At 37.4% G+C, this 27,900-nt stretch overlaps 1 protein-coding gene across 1 annotated transcript in view; it reads right to left on the bottom strand.

The window, feature by feature from the left end:
• Positions 1–27,900, bottom strand: part of CUBN (cubilin) — a 274,401-nt gene that overhangs the window by 208,892 nt on the left and 37,609 nt on the right. Inside the window, 5 exon segments of the mRNA XM_039245893.1 lie at positions 3,958–4,088; positions 7,040–7,256; positions 7,604–7,769; positions 10,124–10,302; positions 10,529–10,673. Coding sequence (XP_039101824.1) covers positions 3,958–4,088; positions 7,040–7,256; positions 7,604–7,769; positions 10,124–10,302; positions 10,529–10,673 — 838 coding nt within the window.

Raw genomic sequence — 27,900 nt, 5'->3', positions numbered from 1 at the left:
GGTTTGGTTTCTAATGCAACTAGTTGTGTATTCTTGAGAGAAAAATTCAGTTGTGGACTTCACTTTTCCTCATTTAAAAATAAATAATTAAAGTGGATTTGTGTTTAAAGTTTTCAGACACACCATAAAAATACATTTACATTGGGGCTCCTGGATGGCTCAGTCTATTAAGCATCTGACTCTTGATTTGAGCTCAGATCATGATCTCAGTTTGTGAGTTAAAGCCCTGCATGAGTCCTGCACAGACAGTGGGGAGCCTGTTCAGGATTCTCTCTCTATTCCTCTCTCTCTCTGTCCCTCCCCTGCTCACTCGCACTCTCTCTCTTTCTCAAAATAAATAAATAAACTTAAAGAAATATGCAAAAATACATTTACATTAATTGTGCACACACACGGATATTGCAAATAGATTTCATGAGGTAACACCCAACTTTGTATGATAAATTGATTCTTTCTTAGTCTATTTTTTTCTATTCCATACTTTGAACAAATTTCATGATTAATGAGTCATGAATGTTTCAATATTTGAAAACATTGGAGTAAGTGTTATATGGGTTTTTATCTAATGTTAAAGTAGAAAATGAATCAAGTACATTTGTCTATTCTTTCCTATACCTTTAAAGTCCCCTTTTGGTAGGATTATATTAATGCATATGCAGTAGACACTAATATAATATAAAATTACAATTTAAGTTGGTAAAGTTAGCTAATCAACTACATTCTTTCAAATTCAAATATTTTGTACTTTAAATAAGCAAACATTTGAAACTTAGTCTCATAGCCGGCTACTAAGAAATTCTCCAGAATTTCTACCCATAAACATTTTACTTGTTCATCTTTTCTTTTTATTTCCCCAGGCACATCTGGATGCAGGCAGAAACAGGGATGAGGGAGGGAGTCAAAGTAATAACCAGAAACTATTCTCTTTCCTTCCAAACACATATTTAGGGGCTGACATCATAGTCCTGTGGCATGAAATACAGATGGAAAAGTAACTGGAATCAAGTCAGGAAATTTAACCTTTATCAGATAAAGACAGGAAAGACTTCAGCAGAGAAACTCACACCTGCTGTGAACTGGAAATCACCAACCGAATATTGTCATTATTGCTCTGAAAATAACTTCTGCTAGAGCAGTAAAATAGGATGAGGGCCAGTGATTAAGCTTCCACTGATGCTTTTTCCTGATGCTGTTTTCTTCTACAGAAAATACAAAAAATACGACGACCACTGAAAAAGAGGGCATCCCAACACCTCCCGTTTCCAGGTGGGCAGCTCCCTGGGACTCTGCGTGCCTGGAAAGGTAGCCCACTGGCTAACCAGCACAAGCCCCCCCCCATCAGCGCCCTGTGCTCAGTCCCTCTCTGAGCACTCCTGCTGGCTGCCCTCAACAATTCACGACACCCCATCACTCACATCCTGCCCTATGGGAAACCGAGACAGGCTCTAAAACGGTAAGCTGAGTCTGCCATATGGCTTCCTGGGCCCATCGTCTGACTGCTGTTTAGAATACCTGACTGTGTTAGTCAGAAGGACGAGTTCACCCAGCAAAAGGCAGGAAACACCCCCTTGTTTGTGATTTCAGCCATGTCTGGACCGAACAGAGACCAAAGTAATGATTATCACGCAGGGAGGCAGATTGAAGAGGCTTCCGAGTTGGCCATCTCTGGGTCCGTTTCTCTTTTTGTAAAATCTCTCTTCTCATGTTGTCATACTTTGACAGTTTCTTTTTCTCTCCCGTTTGCTTTTTTTCCCCCTTTTTCTCGACTTTCTTTCATTTTACTGATATCTTATTTCTCCAGAAACCCTTTTTTAATTAAAGTTTAGCTTCAGTATCCTTCCTGCCAGATTACGTTGCTTATTCTTGCTTCTTACTACACTCGCTGGTGCCTTATAGGCTAGTGTGGTATTATTGGAGCTGCTTTAGACATTAGAGACCTATATCTTACTTTGCATAGTATTACAAAGATTTCCATAATATTTTCAAGAGGCCCCGACAGCATCGAATGTTATCTAAGACACAGCTAGTTTATTCATGCAGCAAATTAAACTTGGGTTCACAGTTGATTAGAGCCAGGAGACATCTCAAAGATGATCACATCCAATCCCTTAATTTTACTTGTGAGAAAACTGTGGCCCAAAGAGTTCAAGCGACTTGCTCCAAATCCTAATCTAATATTCAGTGTGGTTTGGGCCAAATATATGAGACAGATATAATTACAGAAGTAAGGAAAATTGTGTGCACACTGTAATTCCTTAAAAAGCCAATTTTGGTCATTGGATGTGAAACACCTGGACAAAGTCCAGTGAATGTATCAGTCATGTAACATAACCTATTGTAATTGCTGGGAATTCGATTCCCCTGCCCTTGAGCTGAATAATAAACTGTCTCTGAGAAAGGGGCCCTCAGGACAGAAAGGTATCTGATTCACTCACACTCTGGATTCTAGAGAAATCTAAAGCCTACTACCAAAACACAGAACTTGAACTACCAGAGAACAGCAGTTTTGCATGAGATATAGAATAGTGGCCAGCCACTCTGCGAAGAAACAACTCAGAAATGGGGAAGGGATTCTGAGTGAAAGTTTTTTAAAAAAAATATTCATTTACTCATTCATTTATTTACGAGGGTGGGGACTTTAAAAGATAAGCATCTAAAGATCTGCAGGTCTGTGTTACAGGGAGCATATCCTGCACAGGAAAACCTTCCAGTACTTTCTGAAAAGAGCATCAGTGAATCACATCATGTTGCTGGGGCAGCCCAGAGGCTGTGGGATGCTTGAGAACCTCAGTCACCTTATGTGCATTCTAAAACTACACTGGATGGTGTTTTTGTCCAGTAAATATCTTTCTAAATATGATGCCAAAGGAAACCCAGACCCTCTAAAAGGGTGCACATCCTATGTGGGAACGTGAGCCTAATCAGACATGACACCCTCATAAATTCCTTGGGCTTCTGGGGCTGGCAGTAGCTCTGGTTTACAAACTACCTCAAAGACCCTGCTTGCAAAAGATGATTATTTCCTAAGCTGCATTTGCAAAGAGTGAAGTTAGGATGAGAATTAAATAATAGGAAAAATAATAAAAGAACTAAATGTTAAAAAGATTCATTTTCATTAAGTCAAATTTAGAAATCTATTTTGTTATTAAGGAATCTTCCATTTCCTGCCATAGGGTTTCATGTAGTAGTCTTTTATTCTTACCTGCTATTGTCCTTTCTCTAATTTCTTTTCTTTCTAAGTTTTTTTTTATTATTTATTTTGAGAGCGAGAGAGAGAGAGATAGAGAAAGAGAGAGCAAACATATGCACATGAGTTGGGGAGAGGTCGATGGAGGGAAAGAGAGAATCCTAAGCAGGCCCCACTCTGTCAGCACAGAGCCCAGTGTGGGGCTGGATCCATGAACTATGGGATCATGACCTAAGCCAAAATCAAGAGTGGGATGCCCAATCAATTGAGCCACCCAGGTACCCCCCTTTCTCTAACTTCTTAAAATTAGTGTTCAGTCTCTTAAATAGTTTTTAATTTTGATAGAATTTTAAGCTTGAAAGTTGTAAGAACTAGCTCCCACATTCCTCTCACCGAGACTTACTATGTATTTGTATTTTGCCCTCACTGCTTTATCTCTGTCTCTTTCTCCAACTTACTCACTTTTTGTCTGAACCAATTGACAATAATCTAGAAACATGCAATGTCTTTACCTCTAAAAGCATCAATGTGTTACTCCTACAAAGTAAAACATTCTCTTACAAAACACTGTACAACTATTACAATTAGAAAATTTAACATTGACTCAATACTCTGGTCTAATTATTTTTATGACGGAAGGCACTGGAGTCACTATACTCGTTTCTAAATTAGCTTTCATTGTGCATCACGGGTTTGGGGACAAAGTATCCTCATGGCAATATTTTGTAAGGGAGTAAGTTGAAACCAAGTAGACAAAGTTGTTTTGTTACCTGCTGAAACATCAGTTGCTTCATAGTTTATTAAAAAGCCTTCATATGCAAGGTCAGAGTCAGCCACAAATACAAGCATTAACGAGTTCGTGCTGCTGGTAAGAGAGAACGGGATGGATTTTCCACAATATCTGTTTGAAACCAAGAAGGAACACAGGTTTAAAATTTTTAGTACCCCTGAAATGATGTACCAACTATTAGGACATGTAAAAATAAAAATAATATCCCCTATTAACCTTAAAAGCTAAGCATATTTCAGGCACTAAACAGTTACAAAGTGGCTGAAGAGGATCCTATTCATGATTACTTCCCTGGAATGGTTTTAAGCATTATACCTGGCCATGTGGCTTGTCATGCGTAAGAAATTTAATGAAATGAGATAGTATAAGATATGCTAAGTCACTGTATAGCACATGAATTAACTTCTTAATAAAAAGTGTAATAAACTTACACGACAAAGGGAAACCATATACGATAAACTCATAGAGTACAGACTACAGTCAACTCCATCATTGGAGGCGTTATGACTTTGAGCAGATGACTCAACCTTGGTGCCTCAGTTTTCCCTTCTCTAAAATGGGGATCATGATAGTAACTACTTCAAAGAATTGTTTTGAGAATTTTGAGTTAATGTACCATATATAAGAGGCTTAGAAGAGCACCTAGAATAATGAGCCCCATAAAGGTGGACTCTATTATCTTTAAGCGGCTGGCCTATGCAGAGGTAAAAGTTTGATTACTGAGTCATGTTAAATTTTTGCCTAATAGAACCAATGTGACTCAGAAAAAACTATTTGAATAACTCTGAAAATAGAGAGTGATACTCAAATTAATGCTAAATGATATGTCAAGAGCATAGAGAAACACCTATGAGAAGCAGTGATTAGACAATAGAAACATCAAATCAAAGCAAATTAACCAAATGGAATCAAAGCAAATTAACTAAATGGAATGACAGTGGAAAAATACACAGAAATCCATACAAGAGGAAGTGTTGAATATGGGAAATAGCTGAGTTAATTTCTGAGGGAGGAAAAGAAAAACTTGATATATAATACCATTGCCTTGTTGAAAGGATTTAATATCTTGATCAAAATAAAAGTAGGTGATTTAAAAATTTAAATGTCTCTTCATATGCACATGTTTGCTGAATTTGGGCAAGATTATTACAGTTTATGCCACTCATCAAAAATTATATATTTTGCAATGACCATGATCAAGTCCCACAAAAGAGAAAATTTTTAAAATGAAAGATTAAAATTAAGAGGAAAAAATGAGGAGGGAGGATAAAACTAGGAGAAGAAATAAATATAAGAAAATAATGACTAAAGGGAAAATGTTTAAAAAGGATAAGAAAAAATAAAAGGAAATGTAAGAAGAAATAAAAGCAAATCATGAAATCCCCATTTCTGACAAAGATGTAACAACAGTGGCTGCATATACACTTTTACATGAAACAACTAAAAATCTGGACAAAATGCATAAAGCAATGGATCTCAAGATAATGAAGGACAATGATTCTTCAGAGACAACAAACAGGTGAGTTTGAAAGCAAAACTGGAAACGATCAAGTTGTTTCCAGGTAACTTAATATATATATATCTTTAATATATATATATCCTAATATATATATCCTAAATATGTATCCTTAATATATCCTAAAACAAAGCTCAACATATGTGTAATTTAAGAAACAAATCAAACAAGGGGTGCCTGCACAGCTCAGTCAGTTGAGCATCTGAATCTTGTTTTTGGCTGAGGTCAGGATTCCAGGGTTGGGGGACTGAGCCCCACATTGGGTTCCACGCTGAACATGGAGCCTGCTCAAGATTCTCTCTCTCTCTCTCTCTCTCTCTCTCTCTCTCTCCCCCTCCCTCTCCCTCTATCTCTATCTCTATCTCTATCTCTGTCTCTGTCTCTATCTCTCTGCCCTTCCCTAATCACTCTCAAAAGACAGACAGACAGACAGACAGACAGACAAAGAAAGAAAGAAAGAAGGAGAACAAGCAAAGGGGGAAAAAAGGAGTGAGGCAACCCAAGAAACAGACTCTTAACTATAGAGACCAAACTGATGGTTACTAGAAGGGAGGTGGGTGAGAGGGTGGGTGAAATAGGTGACAGGGGTTAAGGAATGCAGGTGCTGTAATGAGCACTGGGTGCTGTATGGAAGTGCTGAATCACTATTCTGTATACCTGAAACTAATATGACACTGTATGTCACTAACTGGAATTTAAATAAAAACTTAATAAAAATATAAACCTCAAAAACACATATAGGAATATAATAATGTTCAGTGCACAAAACACAAAATTTTAAATATCTGGCATCCTATCAAATATTACCAGGCATGAAAAGGAAGAAAGTAGAACCCGTAATGAGAACCCAAATACACAGCAATAAAAGCTTTCTAAAACGAAACACCCAGAGAACAAAAATTCAAAATCAAATGAACAGAGTTCACGAATGAGTTGTGTGACAATATCAAAGGGCCTCAGGTAACTATAATCAGAGTCTCCAAAGGGGAGAAGAGTATTCAAAACCTAATGGCTTAAAAATTTTTCAGTTTGATAAAACTAATGTATTTCAAGAACTAATAGCCACAAAGATTTTAATTTGATAAAACTATAATCCCTCAGATCCAAGAAGCTCAACAACAAAAAAATTATGCTAAGAAAAGCCAGACTCCCCACCCCCCCCAAAAAAAAACCATACAATGTAATTTCATCTGTATACAACTCCAGAATATGCAAACTAATTTACAGCAATAGAAATGGTGGTGATTTCCCGGGACTGGGGATGAAAGATGGAAGTGATGAATTATAACAGACAGACAGTTATAGAAGTAACGGATGTGTATATTATCTTCATTTTGGTAATGTTTCCATTACCAAAACTTAATTGCTGAAGACTAAGGCTACAGAGTAGTAAGTAGTGATGCAGAAATGGTCATTAAGCTCATGTTGATCTCATCTGGTTTTTATAACACAACACGGTACATTTTGACATCCTTCAACACGATAGGAAAGCAAGAGAACAAGAAAACTTTGTGTTTAAAAAAAAATAAAAACAAAATATTCTCACCTCCCAAGAAATGTCCCAGAACCGGTGTCATAAATTTCCAAGTAGTCATTTGTGCAATTGTAATGAAACTCCAGATGAAATCTCCTGAATACCAAACGAATCAGGTAGCCAGGTTGGACTAATATATGCCAAGTACAGTTGATACCATGAGGGTAGATGTTTGGGTGGCCAGGACTCTGAATGATTCCTGATGATTCTGTAAGAATTTTTCCACATGCTGTTGAAATAAAAATAATAATCATTATTGGAACAAGTAACTAACAAGCTGCCTGAGGTTCAAAATAAAAGAATTTGATCATAACCTCTTAAAAGCTGAAAAAGGAAAATGTTCCCCATAGGCCACTTAAATGAACCTAGTTTCTCTCTTATTAATGGAAATCAATTAACTACTGATATGTACTGATTAAGAAATAGATTTTTTCTTTGGCTTTGAAGGTGTGAAAAACTTTTTGCAATGTAGATAACTACACATCTGCAGTGTAGATACATTTTCTATAGTAATTTATTTACAATGTTTATTTTTTCTGCCAAGAGGCAAAGCAGGAGAGAAAGTAGGCATCTTACCTAATTCTGTAGTACTGAATTTAGCCATGAAACCGTGATTTTCAGTAGAAGAACTTTTCACAAATATGACATAAAGAAAATTGTACACAGATGTTATAAACGAAGGTATATCTGTGCCACAATATTTTTTATTTTCAGGAGAACCCAAAATGGAACTGCTACCAATCTAGTAAAAAAAAGAGATATTTTCAAATTTATTTTGTTAGATATTATTTTGGAAAATTCCTTTGAAAGTAATTATTTCTGAAATATTTTTATTAATGTAGTAAAAATAAAATTTAGCCACCCCCAAGAAACTCTATACTCATTAGTAGTAATTCTCCATTTCCCTTAAACCCCAGGCTCAGATTGTCCATTCTGAGCATTTTTTAAAATAGATAAAATCACACACTACATGGTCTTGTGTGACTATCTTCTTTCACTTAATCTGTTCTCAAAATTCATCCATATAATGTGTCATTTCTTCATTCCTTTTTAATGTCATATAATATTCTATTGTATGGATATACCATTTTATTGATCTATTCATCATCTGATGGAAATTTATATTGTTTCTACTTTTGGGCTACCAAGAATAATGAGTATAGTAATTTATGTACAAATGTTTGTGTGGACATATATTCATTTCCTTTGGATATATACCTAGAAGTGGAATTTCTGGATCAAATGATAAATGATAATTTCTGGATCATATATTTAATTTTTTGTGGAACTTGCAATTGTTTTCCAAAGTGACTGTGCCATTTTATATGCTCACTAGCATTGTATAAGTGTAAAAGTTTCCAATTTCTCTATCTCCTTGTCAACACTCATTATTTTAGGACTTCTCAATTATAGCCATCCTAGTGCTTGTGAAGCAGCATCTCATTATGGCTTGATTTGTATTTCCCTGAAGATTAGTGACTTTGAACATTATTTCATATGCTTATTGAGTATTTGTATATCTTCTTTGGAGAAATATATATTTAGATTCTTTGCCCATTTTAAAAATTAGATTGCTTTTAATTTTGATGAAGTCAAATTTTTCTATTTTTTCTTTTCTTGTGCTCTTTGTGTCATATCTAAGAAGGTTTGGCCTAACCTAGGTCACAAATCCTTACTCTTATGTTTTCTTCTAAAAGTTTCATTGTTTTATCTCCCACATTTAGGTCTATGATCCATTTTTAATTAATTTCTGTGTATGGTGTAAGGAAGAGGTCTACTTTCATAATTTTGCGTGTGGATATTCAGCACCTTTTGTTGAAAATATTATTTTTTCTCACTAAAATGCCATGGCACTCTTTTCAAGAACAAGCTGTCCACAAAGGTATGGATTTATTTCTACACATTCAATTCTATTCCATTGCTCTATATCTTTATCCTTATTCAAATAATATACTATCTTTATTACTATAGCTTTGCTCTAGGTTTTGAAATTGGTTAAGTGTGTCTTCCAACTTGGTTCTTCTTTTCCAAAAATGCTTTCTGGCATTTCCATATGAATTTTACAATCAGCTTGTGAATTTCTGCAGAACATGTCAGATGGGATTTTGATAGGAATTAAATGGAATCTTTAGATACATTTAGGGAGTTGTGGACACCATTAAGTCTGCTAGTCCATGAACATGGGATGTCTTTCCACTTATTTAGATCTTTAATTTCCTTCAACAGCGCTTTGAGGACACAAGTTTTACATGTCTTTTTAAAGACATATTTCTCAATGTTTACTCTTTTTTGTGCTATTGTAAGTGGCATTATCTGCTTGGTTTCATTTTCAAATTGTTCATTGCTAGTGTATAGAAAAACAAAAGACTTTCATATTTTGATCTTGTATCATAAAACTTGCTGAATATGTTTGTGTGTGTGGATTCCTTCTAACAGTTTGTGTGTATGTACGTGTGGATTCCTTTTGATTTTCTATACACAAGATCATGTTACCTGTGAAGATAGTTTTACTCCTCGCATTTCATTCTGAATGCATGTTTCCCTTTCTTTGCTTAATTGCCTTAGCTAAAAGCTCCAGTATGATGTTGAATAGAGGTGGTGAGAACAGACATCTTTGCCTTTTTACTGACAATAGGGGCAAAGGATTTAATATGTTATCATTAAATATGATGCTAGCTATGGGCTTTTTATAAATGGCCATTTTGGGATTAAGGAAGTTCCCTTCTATTCCCCATCTGTTGAGTGTTTTTATCATGAAAAGATGCTGGATTTTTGTCAAATACTTTTTCTGCATCTACGGAGGTATTCATGTGGAGAGTTTTTCCTTTATTTTATTTTACTTTACTGATTTTTGAATGCATACCAACCTTGCATTCCTGGGATAAATTCCACTTGTCCATGGTGTATATTCCTCTTTATATGCTGCTGAATCCAGTTAGCTAGTATTTTGTTGAGGATTTTTGCACCTATATTTATATTTGTATATAGTCTATATAAACTAGTTTTGTTTCATATAGTTGCTCTGAGCATAACAAGACATCGTGTTTTTAATAATATTCCACCAAAGACAAATATTCAAAGATATTTTACTCTTACCTCAATATAATCTGCATCACAGTGGGCAGAACTTCCTATTTCAAAGGCAGTGAAATTAAGAATAACTACTTGGCTTTGGGGTTGGTGGATGGTCCACCTGCAGATCCTTTCTCCTGGATACACATTAGGATACAAAGGCGAGCGAATGACCCCTTCTCCAGTTAATTCTCCTCCACAAGCTGTAAATATGAAAATGATAGTAGTGTTTGTTCAGATCAATGATTTTTGCCTTCACTTTTATTGCAAAGGTTAATTCTGCAGAGGAATATAAAAGAATGTGATATTACTATTAGAATCTTTTCCTTGCCACTAAAGGACATAAAAATGACTACATTATTTCGAGAAATTAAAACGTTACAATCAGGCAACTTAGAGATTTAAAAATTAAGGCATAAATTTTCTTACCGACTTGATAAATAGCTCTGAAGCTAGCTCTTACAAATGAAACATCTATTTTAAGCCTGATCCAGATTTGATTACTAATGGATTTAATTGGAGACAGAGTTTCATTGCCACAGACTTTTCCAAGTAAGACGTGATGATCTCGAACCTAAACAGAAAAATAAAATAATTGTGTAGCCCTAATCAACAAAATTACCTTGGATTATTTGGAGATGAGAAAATGGCAGATTCAAAATAAGTTATAATCTAATTTGGGTTACATATTTATATTATTTTTGAAAATAATCAATGGGTCATTTTTTAACACCATGCAATAACAGCAAATATTGATAAAGTCTTAAACCAAAAACAAATCCAAAAGCATGTGAATATTTAAAATGTTCTCCTAATAATTTCTATAATGTCAAAGGGAGGTAAATGTACAATACCTGATTATTTAGAAAACAACAAAACATGAGAATATGATATACCAAAATATGCAATTGTCAGCCAAACATGTAATTAAAGGAAGTCATAGACTAAACAGTTTTTATTAATTAAAGAGACAGAAAAGTAGATTACAGAAAGAAGATTAAAGGAGTCAACTTAAAAAACTGGAAACAAGTACCAAAATCAGATAAAAATGAAACCTAGTAAAATACAAAAGAAAGTTGAATTCGAGAATACATTCAAGAACTATATTCGGGGTGTTATTTGAGGGGATGGTGATATTTGAGACATATCTTTGTTAATAAAGATAAAAGAAAATAAAGAAGACACTAAAAAAGACACAAATACACAAAGCCAAAGTGAGAAAGATGATACAAATACACAAATACTGATAATATTAATTTCCTATGAATAATAATTCTTTGTACAACTCTGTGCTAATACAGCTGAATGTTTGAAATAATTATTTCCAGAAAAAAATAGAAATTACTAAAATTATCTCAAGGAAAAGGAAAATAAAATCAGAATGGACAATAAACCATGGATTAAGCTGAAAACATTCTCAAATGACTACTTCCCTCTGCCCCAAAAAACCTCCCAGGAAATGCTCTATCTTGTCAATTATTTCATACTTTTAAGGAGCAGATAATTGTCACATATAATTTGTTCTAAGGTACCCTCAAACATGGGAAAATCTCCAACTAATTCTTCTCAGAACCATCTTACCAAATTCCAAAAGATAATATAATTAAAACTATACATTGATCTCACCTATTTATATAGATACAAAAATCTTTTAAAATTTTTTATAGGCTTTTTTTTTTTTTGAGATGGAGAGAGACAGAGCATGAGTGGGGGAGGGACAGAGACAGAGGGAGACACAGAATCTGAAACAGGCTCCAGGCTCTGAGCTGCCAGCACAGAACCCAATGCGGGGCTTGAACCTACGAATCCTGAGATCATGACCTGAGCCGAAGTCGGACACTTAACCAATTGAGCCACCCAGGCACCCCTATAGATACAAAATTCTTAAACACAGGTCTAGAAAAACAAATTTACTTCATTGTTAGGCTTATAAACCAATAAATATGAGAATTTGAGCAATGCAAGGATTATTTGAAATTACAAATTATAAATAAAACTCATCAAGGGATCCAGTAACATACACCATAGAGTTCCATAGATGTAAAAAAAAATAAAATTGTCAGCATTCCTATTTATTAGAAGCAAAACTCTTATAAAGTTAGGAGCAAAAGAAAATGTCCTTCATACAATGAAGATCACCTGTTTTTCAGGCAATAGTCAGTATCTTTTATTAGCCATGAGCACAGTCTACCGAGTCATACAGACCTAGCCAAAGCCTCTGTACTCTAGGGCAAGCTACTAAATCTAAGCCCAACTCATGGAGTTGTTGAAGCAGAAAGATGAAACACTAGCATGAATTCCTTAGCAAAATGTCCAGTAATAAAAAATGTGAACTAAAGAACAGCTATTGCTATTCTTGACATTTTTAAAGGCTTCTCACAAAACCAGGAATTATTCTGTGAATATAGATACCACTCCTGGTATATAGAATTCTTTTGAGAGATCTAGCCATCCAGATATTAGTTCGTTCCCTCAACTAACATTATCAAGGCATCAGTAAGTGGCCGGGCCCTGTGCAGGTGACAGTGCTGTGAAGGACAGTCAGCACTCACAAGGATTCTACAATATGCGAGCACATTTTTCTAAGAGGAGGCCATGTTTGGGAAATACAGATGCTACAGGTAACTAGACCTAGGAGAAATCTGTGAAGACATTTGTTTTTGTTTTTGTTTTTGTTTTCATCACTCAACACAACAATGGTAAGGCACTTCTGGCATTTAGTGGCTGGGGACCAAAGACACTAAACACCCTGAAATGTGAGAGACAGTCAGACCCAAAAATTCTATTTCCTGTGTGACATTCACATGGTGGCAGTTCGGTTACTAAGTATGAAACCTAGCTCTATTTTATATACTAAACCCAAAAACTTTTTGCCCAAATTTAATAGACACTGAATTTTCCAAGATTATACATTTTGGTGGGTTTTTCTTCCTGGAAATCTGACAACAGCTGGTAACCATTTCAGAAAATCTGCCACCAACCTACACAGCCACGTCAGTCTGGGTTTGTACGGTGGCATTCACAGTAATTCAAAGGGAACATTTAAGCTTTCATTTTATCTTCAAGTGCAGCTTGCCCAGGCTTTTAACTTAATGAAATAAAGAAGTATATATATATATACTTTTTATATTATTTCTCCTAAGCCTTATACTTCCAACTTAATTTTTTACATATGTGTATTGAGGTTATATCATCTATGAATTTCATTTCAGAAGAGAGAAACAGGTAATATAAAAAGGCCTTAAAAGAAACTGACTTTCCTCCCAAACCCTGAACTCAAACAGGGTATTACGGAATATTTGTTAGTGGAAATACCTTTAAATTGAATTTTGAAGGATTGTCCAGGCTGAGGAAAATGGGCAATAAAGGGAAGATTTTAAAAGTCTGGGGGCGCCTGGGCAGGTCAGTCAGTTGAGTGTCTGACTTTGGCTCAAGTCATGATCTCACACTTGTAGGTTCGAGCCCCACAACGGGCTCTGTGCTGACAGCTTGGAGCCTGAAGCCTGCTTTGGATTCTGTCTCCCTCTACCTCTGCCCCTCCCCAACTCGTGCTCTCTCTTGCACGTGCACGTGTGCTCTCTCTTGCGCGTGCGTGTGCACTCTCTCTCAAAAATAAACAAACGTAATAAAAATTTTAAGTCTGATACTCAAAGCTGGGAGGTGGTAAATGGTTGTTCCCATCCATAACTGGTGGAAGCATCAATAAATTTCTGGAAGATAATTCGACAGCATGCATCACGAGTCTTCATAATGTTCATCTGGGACCCAGTAACTTCATTCCTAACACTCTATCATGAGGAAATCATTAGAGATACAGGCAAAGACACCCAAGGATTTCCATCGAAGTTGCTCTATAATCGTAAGTATTGAAAACATTCCGAATGTCTAATAATAGGAGGGTGATGAAATACATTATGGAGCAGCTGTACGATAGCATCTTACACAGATGTTAAAAATCACATCCCTCTCCACTGACTCATACCAAACCAGTTTGTTTCTATGAGCTGTAATGCGAATTTTGCATATTGTCTTAAAGTTGTGCTAAATACTTCTCTAACCACACAGATCTCTGCGGGAGGAGAAAATACCTGTCATGACTTTCGCATTGAATCTATACCTTTGCAAACAGGTATTTGACCAATGCTTGTTGACTCATTAATTTTAAGGCGTGGTATGAGGGTTGGATTTTTGTTAGAGACACAAACATACTTGTTCTTAGAAACCAGGAAGCATGAAGTGCAGAGTAAGAGATCACCCTCCTTCAACCACCTCCGGGATGCCCTGCTCCAGTGTTAAGACTGAAGTCTCTCTTTTGCATTTGCTTGTGAGAGGATGACAAGGAAGAAAAACAGCCAAATAGCATCAGAGCAAGCTGAAGTGGGCCATTCCCCTGAGGCCTCACTAATGAAATTCAAGGATTTCAGCAAGGAGAAAGGCAGCTGGAGTCCAAATGTTTTAAGAGGAACTTATAGGCCCCAGGGCCCTAAACCTAGAAGGCACAATTGATTTTGGCTGCATTTCTCTCTCTCTGTGGAAATGAAACCTTATTAATTCTGAATGCCTGTATTCTCTCTGGATCCTGGACATGACAATACCTTAACCACAAATCCTTTGAAAGAGACAAATAAAGTTCATCAAATGTTCTAAAGTGATCCCCGATATTGCGGCAGCCCATTCTGCATTCAATATTACAGGACTTGTGAATTTGCACCTCCCCTCACAAAAAAACCCTCTTTTCTTTGTGCTTATGCACCAGGATAGACTGTATTATTTTCCCTAAATATTTATATTCCTCCCTCTAAGGGGATCAAACATCTCTGCTCATTGCTGTGTGACTTACAGTGCCTTCCCCTGGAGAATTAATACTTATTCTTTCCATTGACTGCGCTTGGCCTTAGGATTTGTTTTGCCCAACATAATGTGAGCAGAAGTGATATACCATCTATCTCCAGGCAGAAGATTTGGGACTCACTGCAGGATTCAACCATCCTTTGCTTTCCTTTCTTTTTTATTTCTTTTTAATAATTATTTATTTTGAGAGAGGGTGTGTGCACTTGAGAGGGAAGGGGCAGAGAGAGAGAATCTCAGGCAGGCTCTGCACCATCAGTGCAGAGCCTGATGCAGGGCTCGAACTCATGAACCATGGGATCATAACCTAAGCCAAAATCAAGAGTCGGAAACAACTAACTGAGCCACCCAGGCACCCCTATTAATTTCCTTTCTTATAAGATCAATAGCCTGGGTCCCAGAGACAAATGGAATGGGGGGAATTGCCTGGTAGATCAGCAGAACTGCCACTGACCCAAAACCCAACATGTTTATGTGAGCAAACAATAAATGTATGCTGTTCTAAGTCGTAGAAGTTTTTATTGTTTCTGATTTGTTGTGGTACTATAGACTGTTATGGCAGTATAACCTACAGAAAGATGATACATATTTAAACTTGGATTATATTGGGGCGCCTGGGTGCCTGAGTCCATTAAGCATCTGACCTCAGCTCAGGTCATGATCTCGTGGTTCATGAGTTCAAGCCCTGCTTCAGGCTCTGCATTGGTGTTGTGGAGCCTGCTTGGGATTCTCTCTAGCTCTACTCCTCCCCTGCTTGTGCTCTCTCTCTCAAAATAAATAAACTTAAAAAAACAAACCTGATTTGTGTTAATGAGAGGTTTTTCTTAACAAGTCAGGTGAAGCCCTGAGACATCACATCAAATTCATTCTTTTCAGTGGACCACATTTGTAAAGAAATGACTAGGGCCAATTCAAACTGCCAGTGTTCTGAGGACCTGGCCCAGGGTTCTGTTTGGTTGTCTTAGTTATCCAGCTCATACTGACTGTTTCAGGCCCAGAGACGCAGTATATAACCCGTGATCCACGATCTCTAGCCTATGACACGGCCCAAATGGCTTCTGATTTTTCCATTCATCACATCGAACTAGTTCTTGAAGAGAAGCTACTCATTAAAACAATAGCAACACAAACAGAGTTCTTACAAAGGAACTATTTCCTGGAGAGAAAGCTAAAATAAACTGGGCCGAGAAGCATGGTTCTTATGAAAGTGAAGTGTGAGCTCCTGGCGCCCAGTCAACAGTAAGCCGTAACATCTGCAGTGGACCAGGTCCCAAAGCCACATCGTAATGCACGTGCTCACTTTGTTTGTATCTGCTATGTATCCAGATTTGTTTTTATATAACAATTCCAAAAATCTATTTAAAGTAGTAAATAGATTTAATTCAAGGCAACCAAATATGCAGGCACGTAGGCTCCATCTAATTAAGAGCTACAGAGAGAACCTTTGCGTGCAGCAGTGTTCGAACAGGTGGCTTCAGGGTCAAACTCCCCTTTGCTAAATAGACTTGACCCTGCAGACTAGTCTCAGGTTAATTTGGGCACATAGAAGGGGCATGTGGCCCCACTCCAAGTGATACAATAAAAAATGGGGAGGAAGAAGTGAGAGAAGCCACACAGGGATTAAAAGTTATTTCTTTATGTTATTATCCTTCATTACTTGTTATTATGTTTCATGATTTCATTTTATTTATTTATTTTACTTTTTTTATGTTTACTTATTTTTGAGAGAGAGAAAGAGAGAGAGACAGAGCATGAGCAGGGGAGGGGCAGAGAGAGTGAGACACAGAATCTGAAACAGGCTCCTGGCTCTGAGCTGTCGGCACCAGAGCCCGACGTGGGGCTCGAACCCACAGACTGCGAGATCATGATCTAAGCCAAAGTCAGATGCTTAACCGAATGAGCCACCCAGGTACTCCTCATAGTTACAATTTTAAAGTGTTGTATGCCTCATGAAACAGTGCTCCTTCTAATACCTCTATCAGTACAGTAAACTTATCCTTTATCTAATTTTCTTCTTTTTTTTTTTCAAAAAATTTTTAATGTTTATTTTTGAGAGATGAGGCAGAGGGGGAGATTGGAGGTGGGAGGGTCAGAGAGAAAGGAGACACAGAATCTAAAGCAGGCTCCAGGCTCCGAGCTGTCAGCACAGAGCCCAATGCTGGGCTTAACTCTCGAACCATGAGATCATGACCTGAGCTGAAGTCAGACGCTTAACCAACTGAGCCACCCAGGCGCCCCTCTTCCTTTATCTAATTTTTGAAAAATCTCCTTTCCTCAAACAAGAGTACTTGACTAGTTTCACCTTGAAGTGAGAACCTACATGGTCTCAACTCCATTATGTCACCTTCTCCTCTCTTTTCCCTCTCCCCAGCACCACGATCAGAAGCATCCTCCCGTTAGTGACCATTCACAGGTGTGCCAGGCACAGCGCTGAGAACTTTCTAATTGTTTCCCTTTGCACTGAGCCAGTCTGTTCTTTACCTCCATCTACAAAGCCCTACAAGGTCTAGCTCCTGCCTAATTTTTCTTTCTTTCTCCCTCTTCTTTGGGATTCCAGCCACACTAGTCTCTTTACAATTCTGAGTTTGTCAAGATTTTTTTTTCCTCAATTCACTCTCTAAGGCTATGTTGGCATTTCTGGCTGGAATCCTCTTTCTCTTGACTCATGGCACCGCTAACTCCTTCTCATCCTCAGATACAAAATGTGACATCCTTGGGGAAGATATTTCTAACCATTCAGCCCTATCATTTTCTCCCATGGGAGTATTTCTTTCCTTCATGATACGTTTCCCACCCTGAAATTACATAGCTGTGTGCTTGCTTGTTTAATATCTATTTTTTTTTAATGTTTATTTCTGAAAGAGAGACAGAGTGTGAGCAGGGCAGAGAGAGAGGGAGACACAGAATCCAAAGCAGGCGCCAGGCTCTGAGCTGTCAGCACAAAGCCAGACGTGGGGCTCAAATCCATGGACCTCGAGATCATGACCTGAGCTGAAGTCGGACCCTTAACCCACTGAGCCAGCCACGCGCTCCTAATATCTATTTTATATACCCATTGCCCAGCATGGTGCCTGGTATCTAAGTTGTTTGATAAATACTTAGAGAATTAATAGATAAATAAATTGATGATCCCTTTTAGTCTTTTCAAGAAGACTACATTACCATTCCTATTACAGATGAGGAAAACTGAGGCTGGCAGATGATACATATCTCGCCCTTAGAAGTGACAGTTGAAGTTCTTTATCCTGTTTCCATGCAATAGTGTGTTTATTTATATCAGAGAGAACTGGCCATCCTCTTGATTTCTCCAAATAGTTTGTAGCACTCCAGGTAGGTGCCCTTTCCAACACCCTCTGCATCTCTATGTCTCATGGGGTTTGGGTCTCCCTGTGAGCACGCAACTCCTTCACACACAGTGGATTCTGTTCTGTACAATCTCTCATACCTCCAAAACGAGGTGGGGCTACCGTCGGACTCTTTTTCTCGGCCCCCACTACACCAAGCTATGGAACTGATTCGCCTGAGCAATGGTGTGCTTTCTCACTCCATTACAGACGATCAGGACAGCCGAGCAATTGTGGAAAGACTGCACTGGCCACGGGACGAAGATACTAACCCAGTATTTCTAGTCTCTGCCCAAACCCCAAATCCTATATGCTAAACAATGCAGGTGGTTGAATATCATTTCATTTCCCCTTTTTTCCTGCCATCTCTAGAAAGATTATTCTCTGAACTAAAATTAATTTCAACATGTGCTTAACTGGAAAACAACAGTCCTCAGCCTCCGCTGCTGGGTTTGGTTAATGCAGCTGCCTTCCGGTTTCAGATATCAGAAGGCTTTCTCGGCCATTCAGGTTTTTACTCTTAAGAATTCTTCAGGGAGTCACAGCCATGAGACTGTAACAAGCATGTCCCCTTGAGGATAACAAGTATCCTCAGGCAGACCAAACGTCTTTGTCGTAGCCCTCCCTCAACCAATCCCAAGGCTGAAGCTCAATAACTTCAATGTCTAACCAGAAGCAAAAGGAAGTCTTGTGTGGAGATGTGGGAAAGCTGTGTGGGGCCCGCTTGGGGAGGGGGGGGAGGCAGGTAGGGGAGGGAAGGAGTGGGAAGAAGAGGGGGAGATGATAAAAGATTCTGAGGGAAGATAGATCTCCAGTGTTTCAGCTTGTTGTACTCCCTCACACATCCAATTTTCAGTTCCTTCTTTATAAGTTTGAAGATTTTACCTGGACGTTGAGTGTCATCATGTCTCACAGATTTTGATACCTAGCATTTTCTCTTTGTTATTTTCTACACTGTCTTTCATTTCATTTTCTATTCCCTTCCTTAACCTAGTAATTATTTAAGAGAGAATGTATAGATTTCCAAGTATTTCAACAATAAAGTTTTTTAGCAATAATTCTAGTTTCGTTACATGGTAAAGAGATATGTGTACAATTTTTGCTTTGTGAATTTGCTGGGATTGGCAAGAGGTCTAAAATATGGCTAATGTGGGGGCGCCTGGATGGGTCAGTCAGTTAAGTGTCTGACTCTTGATCTCAGCTTATGACATGATCTCATGGTTTGTGAGTTCGAGTCCCATGTCTGGCTCCACACTCACAGTGCAGAGCCTTCTTGGGATTCTCTTTCTTCCCCCTCTCTCTCTCTGCCTTTACCCTGCTCGCATGTGGAGTTTTCTCTCTCTTTCTGTCTCAAAAATAAATAAATAACCTTAAAATACCATACAATACAATACCATACAATACAATATGGTTAATGTCATTCAGTGACACTTGCAGAAAAGGGACACGTTCCCTATATTTCAGACAACAATTTAATGTAACTTATGTCTCCCTAACTTATTAATTAGACTCTTCAACTTTTTCTATGCTATTTATCTCTGTTTGCTTTTCCACTTCTAAGAAGGAACAACTTTCTCAGAAGCCTTTTATTTCCCCAGAAGGCATTTCTGTTTCCCCTTCCCTTATCTGTCTCTCTTATGTGGTTCCCTTTTTCACTTCCCAGAATTCTTGGCAACAAGAGGTCAGAGGATTCAAGATTGGTCAAGGAGATTCTATTCATTTCTTTCTATATCCCATTTCAAGCCCTGTCCTTAGCATTATATGGGCTTCTAAAATTATTCAGCCTCCTACTTACACTCTCTGGGATTAAAAATTAAACTTTCATAACTTCCTTATGTGTCCTTCACTTAGAGTTCTGAGGGCTTAAATCACTTATGAATTATTAATGGGAGGTGCTGCTTTTTATTCTGGAAAGATGCTTCTGCCCGTTTCATTGATTTGTTCTATACAATGTAAAAGCTCTCTTAGCCAAAGACAGATGAACTAACAGTTGATCTGTTCTTACTCTACTCATTATTTTGTTACCAGCCACATTACATCACCCATGGGCAATGTGTGTTTATAAAAGCGGAAATTTTAGTCGAGAGAGATATACAAATCCAAGAATTAATGCATACATGTGTGCTTCTTGTTAAACAAAAAGAAAAATAAAGATATGTTATACTGGGTCTGGCCAATACTGCATTTATTGTCTCCTATAGTTAAATTTTATTCTCAAATAAAATGTTTACAGAGCTCTCTTACCGAGCAAAAAATCTTTCAAAATTACGCTATACATGAAAAAGATAGACTAGGCGATAACTTCTTCATTTAAAGTATATATTCACATGGCAAAAGACAACTGGAACTACATAAAAAGAAGATCTAGGATTTTTAGAGAGGCATCTATTCCTTCAAAAGAAAATTTCCTATTATCATTCTCCCAGACCTCTCTAGAATTTCCTCTCTGCCTTTCACTCTTTCTAAAGTTTTGGGTGGTCTGTTCTCTCTCATAGAGTTAGTAAATGGCAAAGTCATCTGCTCTCCAAACCATTAATGTACCTAAAATGCCATTATTCTCTTTTTTTACTCCTTTGCTTAAAAATTCACTTTTTAGGTATACCTTTCAAAAATGAAACCACTGGGGCACCTGGGTGGCTCAGTCGGTTGAGCGTCCGACTTTGGCTCCGGTCATGATCTCACAGTTTGTGGATTCGAGCCCCACATCAGGTTCTGTGCTGAAGCTCAGAGCCTGGAGCCTGCTTCGGATTCTGTGTCTCCCTTTCTCTCGGCCCCTCCCCCACTCATGCTCTGTTTCTCTCTGTCTCAATAAGAAATAAACATCAAAAATTAAAAAAAAGAAAAAGAAAAAAATGAAACCACCATTTCAGGGAGAAATATATTGAGTCATAATAATGCCACTTGAATTTCATTCCAGTACCACTTTCTTCCATGTTGACTGCTTGAAGGACATGAAAAGAAGTAGATGCACTTTTTAAAAATAAAATAGGTTTAATTCACAAATTACCCCAATAGAGGGATAAGATTTACTGGCAAGAAATTGATGTAAGTCAACATATGTCTATCTAGAATCCCATGAAGGTACATCTAAATCTTATTCTGACAGTAAGTAGAGTTTGATCTTTGTGACCCCAATTTCTTCATTTGTAAAATTAGGAATTTAAATTAGATGATCTCTGAGGCCCTTGCTGGTGCTAAAATTCTACAAATCAATTGATTGTATTCCTTTAGGATGGTCAAGGACATAATAGAAAATCTATTCAATTATTTAAATCACTATACATGTGCTGTCCTAATAGCACTCGTATTTTTTTCCATCAATGACCCCTGAGGGAAATTTGATCAAGACTTTGAGTGTGTGTGTACATCAGAATGTCAATACTTCAATGGCCAGCCATGAAAAGGTATTATCAGCTGCCTCTGAACTGATAAATTCAAGGCAGGAGTTAGAAATTTGGCCTAGGAAACCTTTACATTCTTATTATGTTTTTAATTATTTAAGCTTCTTTTATTATTCACTGCCCTTATTTATTGTCACAAAGTTTGAAGGAATAGGTAGGGTATCTTGTGGAAGTAGAAACTGAAACATCCAGATGAAGAATTTTCCAAGGTTACATAGTCATCAAATGACTGAACAAAAATAAGAACTTAGATAAATTAACTACAATCCTATTCTGGCCATAAAACATTCCCCCATTCTGGTTTACAAAATTAAATCTTCTGATGCTAGTTTTATATTTTTAATAACTTTTCAGAAGAGTTCAGAATTCATGTAACTCCTTATGGAAATTTGATTAGAGAGCGCTGCAATGCCAGAGACGATATATCATTCCAGGTGCTTTGATGACTCCTGAGAGCCATTAGAACAACCATATAGCCCCTAACAGAAAGGTACTCAGATTTCCCTAAAAATTAGAATTATATTTCTTCCTATCTGAGAAAAAGCACTGTGCCTGATTCCATGTTACAGTCCTGTGACCAGGGAGCCAGATATGGAATTGGGAAATTCACATGGAATATGAGCCACATTTTGCAGTCATAGCCACACAATTGTGTTTTTGTTCTTATCAGAGAACAGTACAACTGGAACTAATTCAGTGTCCAGCTCCCCTGCTCCCCAGATATGTAACCATAGGCAAGTGACAACTTCTCTCGGCCTCAGTTCCCTCCTATCAAAATAGGAATAATGATGGTTGTTGTGAAGATTCAATGAATTAACTCATGGAAAACATGTATCATATCCAACAGATAGTAGAAAGATAGCAAAGGTTATCTACTTAATTTATTATAGTGTTTTATAGTAAATTTTATATTTATTATATTTTATATTGATATTTATATAAATTTTATAGTATTTCAAAGGCTTAGAAAAGCACTTGGTACACAGTAAGTACTGTCTAAGTGAAAGCTATTTTTACTGTTCTTAAAGTTAAAAAGCAGATGTTGGAAATTTAATTTTTATTTACTTAAAAATATCTAAAATTGCTGCAAAGTATAAAACTTTAATGTATTTTATGATACACTTTAGGAAACATAAATTGAATGAATATACACATTTACCTCACCATCCGAGGCAAAAGTCTCTGGATTTAAAAAACTATGTTGCTGAACCTAGAGAAGCAGTTCAAGATTGCAGCATAGAAAGTTCCTGAACTCACCTCCTCTTAGGAACACAACAAATCTACAGCTACATACAGAAAAATTCCCTCTGAAAAAGACCTGAAAACTACCTGAACAAACTCCTCCACAACAAAAAATAAAAGGGGCACATCAAAAGAGGCAGGAGATGCAGAGACATAGTCTCTCCAAAAAACCCACCCCCCAGTACAGCAACCCACATTTGAGGCATCTCACAATCTCCCCAAGGAGCAAGGGGCTTCTCCCCACATGAGGGACCCAAATCTTGGAACCTCCACCAAAGAGATAAGACCCCAAACTGTCTGGTTTTGAAAACCAATGAAGCTTAGGTCCAGGAATCATATGGCCGTGAGGAATAGAGATTTCACTCTTAAAGAGCTCACACAAAGACTCACTCACCCTGGGACCTAGTGCAAAAGCAGCAGTTTGAAAAGCACTTGGAGCATAAGTAAAGGAGATTCATTTACTGTTCTTACAGCATCTGTCAGAAGAGCAGGAGCCTACAGGACCTCCCTCTGGGGACAGAGACGCTGGTAGCTACCATTTTTGGCACGTTCCTTCTAATCTGCTATTGCTGGTAGGGCATGCTCAGCCTTTACGTGCTACACCCCATGGCCCCGTCTAAGCTGGACAAGCAAGCACCCGACTCATGTTCACCACTATTCAGCAGCTCACTCAAAGCCAGCTGGGTGAGTGCCTCACCCCCATATGCCACTCCACCTTGGCCTTGCCAATGATGACCCGGTCAGTGCCCCACCCCGGTATGCTCCTTCACAGTGGCACCACCAAAGCCAGCCAGCTGGTGCAGTTCATACAAGGAATGCCCCGTGAGCATCTGCTTCTCATGCCCAAGGGGGATTGGGCCTGGGTCCTATGGGTCTGAAACAAATGGAGAGAAAATTCTTGGCAGGCTACCACCACCCATAGGGCACTGCACAGACAGACGACTGAAACACACTCCCCAGTCTTGCTGTGAAAAGTCCTATCTACCTCACATGGAAGTTCAGCCTGAGGAGCAGACTTCAGGATTGCCACACATGTGGAGACTACAGACGTGCTCTTGAGAAACATAGGCTATAGGAAAGCGTCTTTGTACTCTTACTTGATCTTGCTACAGCTCAACAATAACTCCCAGAAAAAAGTTCATACACTCATATGGAGCCTTGAAATTTGCAACTGTTGTTAAGGGAACACATCTAGATCACTTGGATCAGAGCTAGCAGCGTCTACAATTGACGTCTCATAAGATTGTGTATATTTGCATACCTTAAAAGCTGCTGCCTGAGGATCTAGCTTCTAATTGGCCTGAAACTAGGTGCTGACTGAGATCCCCTCTCTGGAACACTCATAGGTCTTGGCACACCCTCAACAACTGGAACCTACCAAGAAAATGTCAGGCTGCTTAGACAATCACAAGGGTTTGAAAGACAACAAAGGCTTAGGGCAAGGTTAAATGATAAGGTTTATCTCCTACAAAAGATCATTCACACAAGACCTGGGAAGATAGCTGTTACAACTGATACATAGAAAGGGACACAGAGAGATAAGCAAAACGAGAAGACAGAGGACTATGTTCCAAATGAAAGAACAAGGTAAAACCCCAGGAGGGCGGGGGGTGGAGGAGGCAGGGAGGGAAATACCTTAATGAGACAAAGATAAATAATATACCTGATAAAGAGTTCCAAGTAATGGTCATAAAGATGGTCACTGATCTCTAAAGAAGAATGGATGAGCACAGTGAGAACTTCAACGAAGAGACAGAAAATATAGTACCAAACTGAAGCCACAGAAAAAAAAAGAATACAATAACTGCTCTGAAAAATACACTAGGAGGGTTCAATGACAAATGAGATGAAGCAGAAGACAGAATCAGTGAGCTGGAGACAGGGCAGTGGAACTCACACAAACAGAGCAGCATGAATAAAATAAAATTAAACTAAAGATAGCTTAAGGAACCTACAGGACACCATCAAGCAGAATAACATTAACATTATAGGGGTCTCATACAGAGGAGAGAGAGACAAAGGGGCAGAAAACTTATTTGAAGAAACAGTAGCTGAAAGAATCCCTAATCTGGGTAAGGAAAGAAACATCTAGATGTAAGAAGCCCAGAAAGGTCCAGAGAAAATGAACCCAAAGAGACCCACACCAAGACATATTATAATTAAAATGTCAAAAGTTAAAGAGAGAACCTTAAAAACAGCAAGAGAAAAACTTCTTATGTATAAAGGAACCACCATAACACTGTCAACAGATTTCTCAGCAGAAAATTTGCAGGCAAGAACTGAGGAGCATGATATGTTCAAAGTGCTGAAAGCGAACAACTTTCAACCAAGAATACCCTACTCAGCAAGGTTATCGTTCGAATTGACAAAGATATAGAACTTTTAAGATAAATAAAAGCTAAAAAAATTTCAACACTAAATGAGTTTACGAGAAAAATCAAAAGGACTTCTTTAAGCTAAAAAAAAAAAAAAGGGTGCTTATCAGTTACAAGAACATATATGGAGGGGCACCTGGGTGGCTTAGTCGGTTAAGCGTCTGACTTTTGCTTAGGTCATGATCTCGCGGTTCGTGGGTTCGAGCCCCGCGTCGGGCTCTGTGCTGACTGCCAGCTCAGAGCCTGGAGCCTGTTTCAGAGTCTGTGTCTCCCCCTCTCTCTGACCCTTCCCTGCTCACACTGTCTCTCTCTCTCTCTCCTAGAAATAAAAAAAAAAAAGAAAAAAGAAAAAAGAACATATATGGAAGTAAAAACCTCACTGGTAAATATATATTAAAGGGAGTGTATTAATCACTTACAGTATTAGTAAGAAGATTAAAAAACAAAAGTAGTAAAAAATAACTATAACTACAATAATTACTGAAGGGATATACAAAATAAAAGATGTAAAATGTGACATCAAAAACATAAAATGCACAGGGAGTAGTAAAAATGAAGAATTTTAGAATGTATTCAAATTTAATTTGCTATCAACTTAAAGTAGATTGTTATAAATATGGCTGCTGTATATGAGCCTCATGGTAATCACAAAGCAAAAACCTATAGTAGATACACAAAATCTAATGAGAAAGGAATCCAAGGATAACACTATAGAAAGTCAATAAACCAGAGGGAATAAGCCAATAAAAGACAAAAGGAACAGAGAGGAACTATAAAACACAAAGGAAACAATTAGCAAGGTAGAGTAAGTACATACTTATCAATAATTACTTTAAATATAAATGTGCTAAATTCTCCAATCAAAAGACATTTAGGGGCTGAATGTATTAAAAAAATAAAAATAAAAAAAAAACAAGGCCCATCTATATGCTGCCTACAAAAGACTCACTTCAGACGTAAGGACACACGTGGGTAGAAAATGAAGTGATGGAAAAAGATATTTCATACAAATGGAAACCAAAATAGTGGGGGGGAGGGAGGGAGGCAAACCATGAGAGACTCTTGAATGCTGAGAACAAACTGAGGACTGATGGGGGTGGGAGGGCACTTGTGGGGATGAGCACTGGGTGTTATATGGAAACCAACTTGACAATAAACTATTAAAAAATAAAAATAAAATTAAAAAAACAAACAAACAAATGGAAACCAAAAGAAAGCTGGAGTAGCTATACCAGTACCAAACAAAATAGAGTTTAAAACAAAGATGCTTGTAAAAGACAAAGACGGGCATTACATAATGATAAAAGGTCAATCCAACAGAAGATATAACATTCGTAAGTATTTATGTACCCAATAGGAAACATCTAAATATATAAAGCAAATACTAACTTACCTAAAGGGAAATATTGACAATAATACAGACATTGTAGGAAACTTTAGTGCCCCATTTACATCAATGGATAGATCATTCAAACAGAAAATTACTATGTACCACATCGACGTAATAGATATATACAGAACATTCTATCCAAAAGCATCAAAATACACATTCTCCTCAGGTGCACATGGAACATTCTCCAGGATGATCATATGTTAGAGCACAAAACAAATCTCAATAAATATAAGAAGACTGAAATCATACCAAGCATCTATTCCAATCATAATGGTATGAAACTAGAAATCAATTAGAAGAGAAAAATCTTTAAAAATCACAAACGTGAAGATTAAACAAAATGCTACTGAAAACCAAGGGTTCAATGAGCAAATCAAAGAATAAATTCTTAAAAATGCCTTGAGTCAAATAAAAATGTTAACACATCATACCAAAATCTATTGAATGCAGCAAGAACAGTTCTAATAGGCAAGCAAGATTTAGGCTTACCTCATGAAATGAGAAAAATCTCAAACCACCTAACCTTACACCTAAACCAATTAAATAAAGAAAAACAAATTATCTCCAAAATTAGTAGAAGGTAAGAAATAGTAAAGATCAGAGTGGAAATAAATAAAGCACAGATTTAAAAGACAGCACAAAAAAATCAGTGAAACCAATAGCTGGTTCTTTGAAAAGATAAAATTGACAAACGTTTAGTGAGACTAACCAAGAAAAACAGCAGGCTCAAGCAAAAAAAGAAAAAAAGAAAAAAAGAAAAAAACCAGAAATGAAAGAGGAGAAGTTACCACATTAATACAAAGGATCATAAGAGACTACTTTGAAAAATTATATGCCAACAAATTGGATAACTTAAAAGAAATGGATAAATTCCTAGAAACATATACATATACTGTATCATGAAAAACAGAGAATCTGAATAGACCAGCTATTAAAAGGGAGATTGAATTAGTAGTCAGAAATCCCCAACAATCAAAAGTCCAGGCTTCAGTAATGATTCACAGATTTAAAACTTATCCACCTCAAACTCTTCCAAAAATTTAAAGTAAACAATGCTTCCAAACTCATTTTCTGATTCCAGCATTAGCCTAAAACCAAAAGCAGACAAAAACACCACCAGAAAAAGCACTCTAGGCCAATATTCTTGATAAACATAGGTGTAAAAATCCTCAGCAAAATATCAGTTAACTCAACTCAA

This window comes from Hyaena hyaena, unplaced genomic scaffold (genome assembly GCF_003009895.1).
Source record: "Hyaena hyaena isolate Hyena2069 unplaced genomic scaffold, ASM300989v1 scaffold_277, whole genome shotgun sequence".
Lineage (NCBI taxonomy): Eukaryota > Metazoa > Chordata > Mammalia > Carnivora > Hyaenidae > Hyaena > Hyaena hyaena.
The sequence above is the reverse complement of the archived record's forward strand: the minus strand, read 5'-3'. Positions and strand labels throughout refer to the sequence as shown.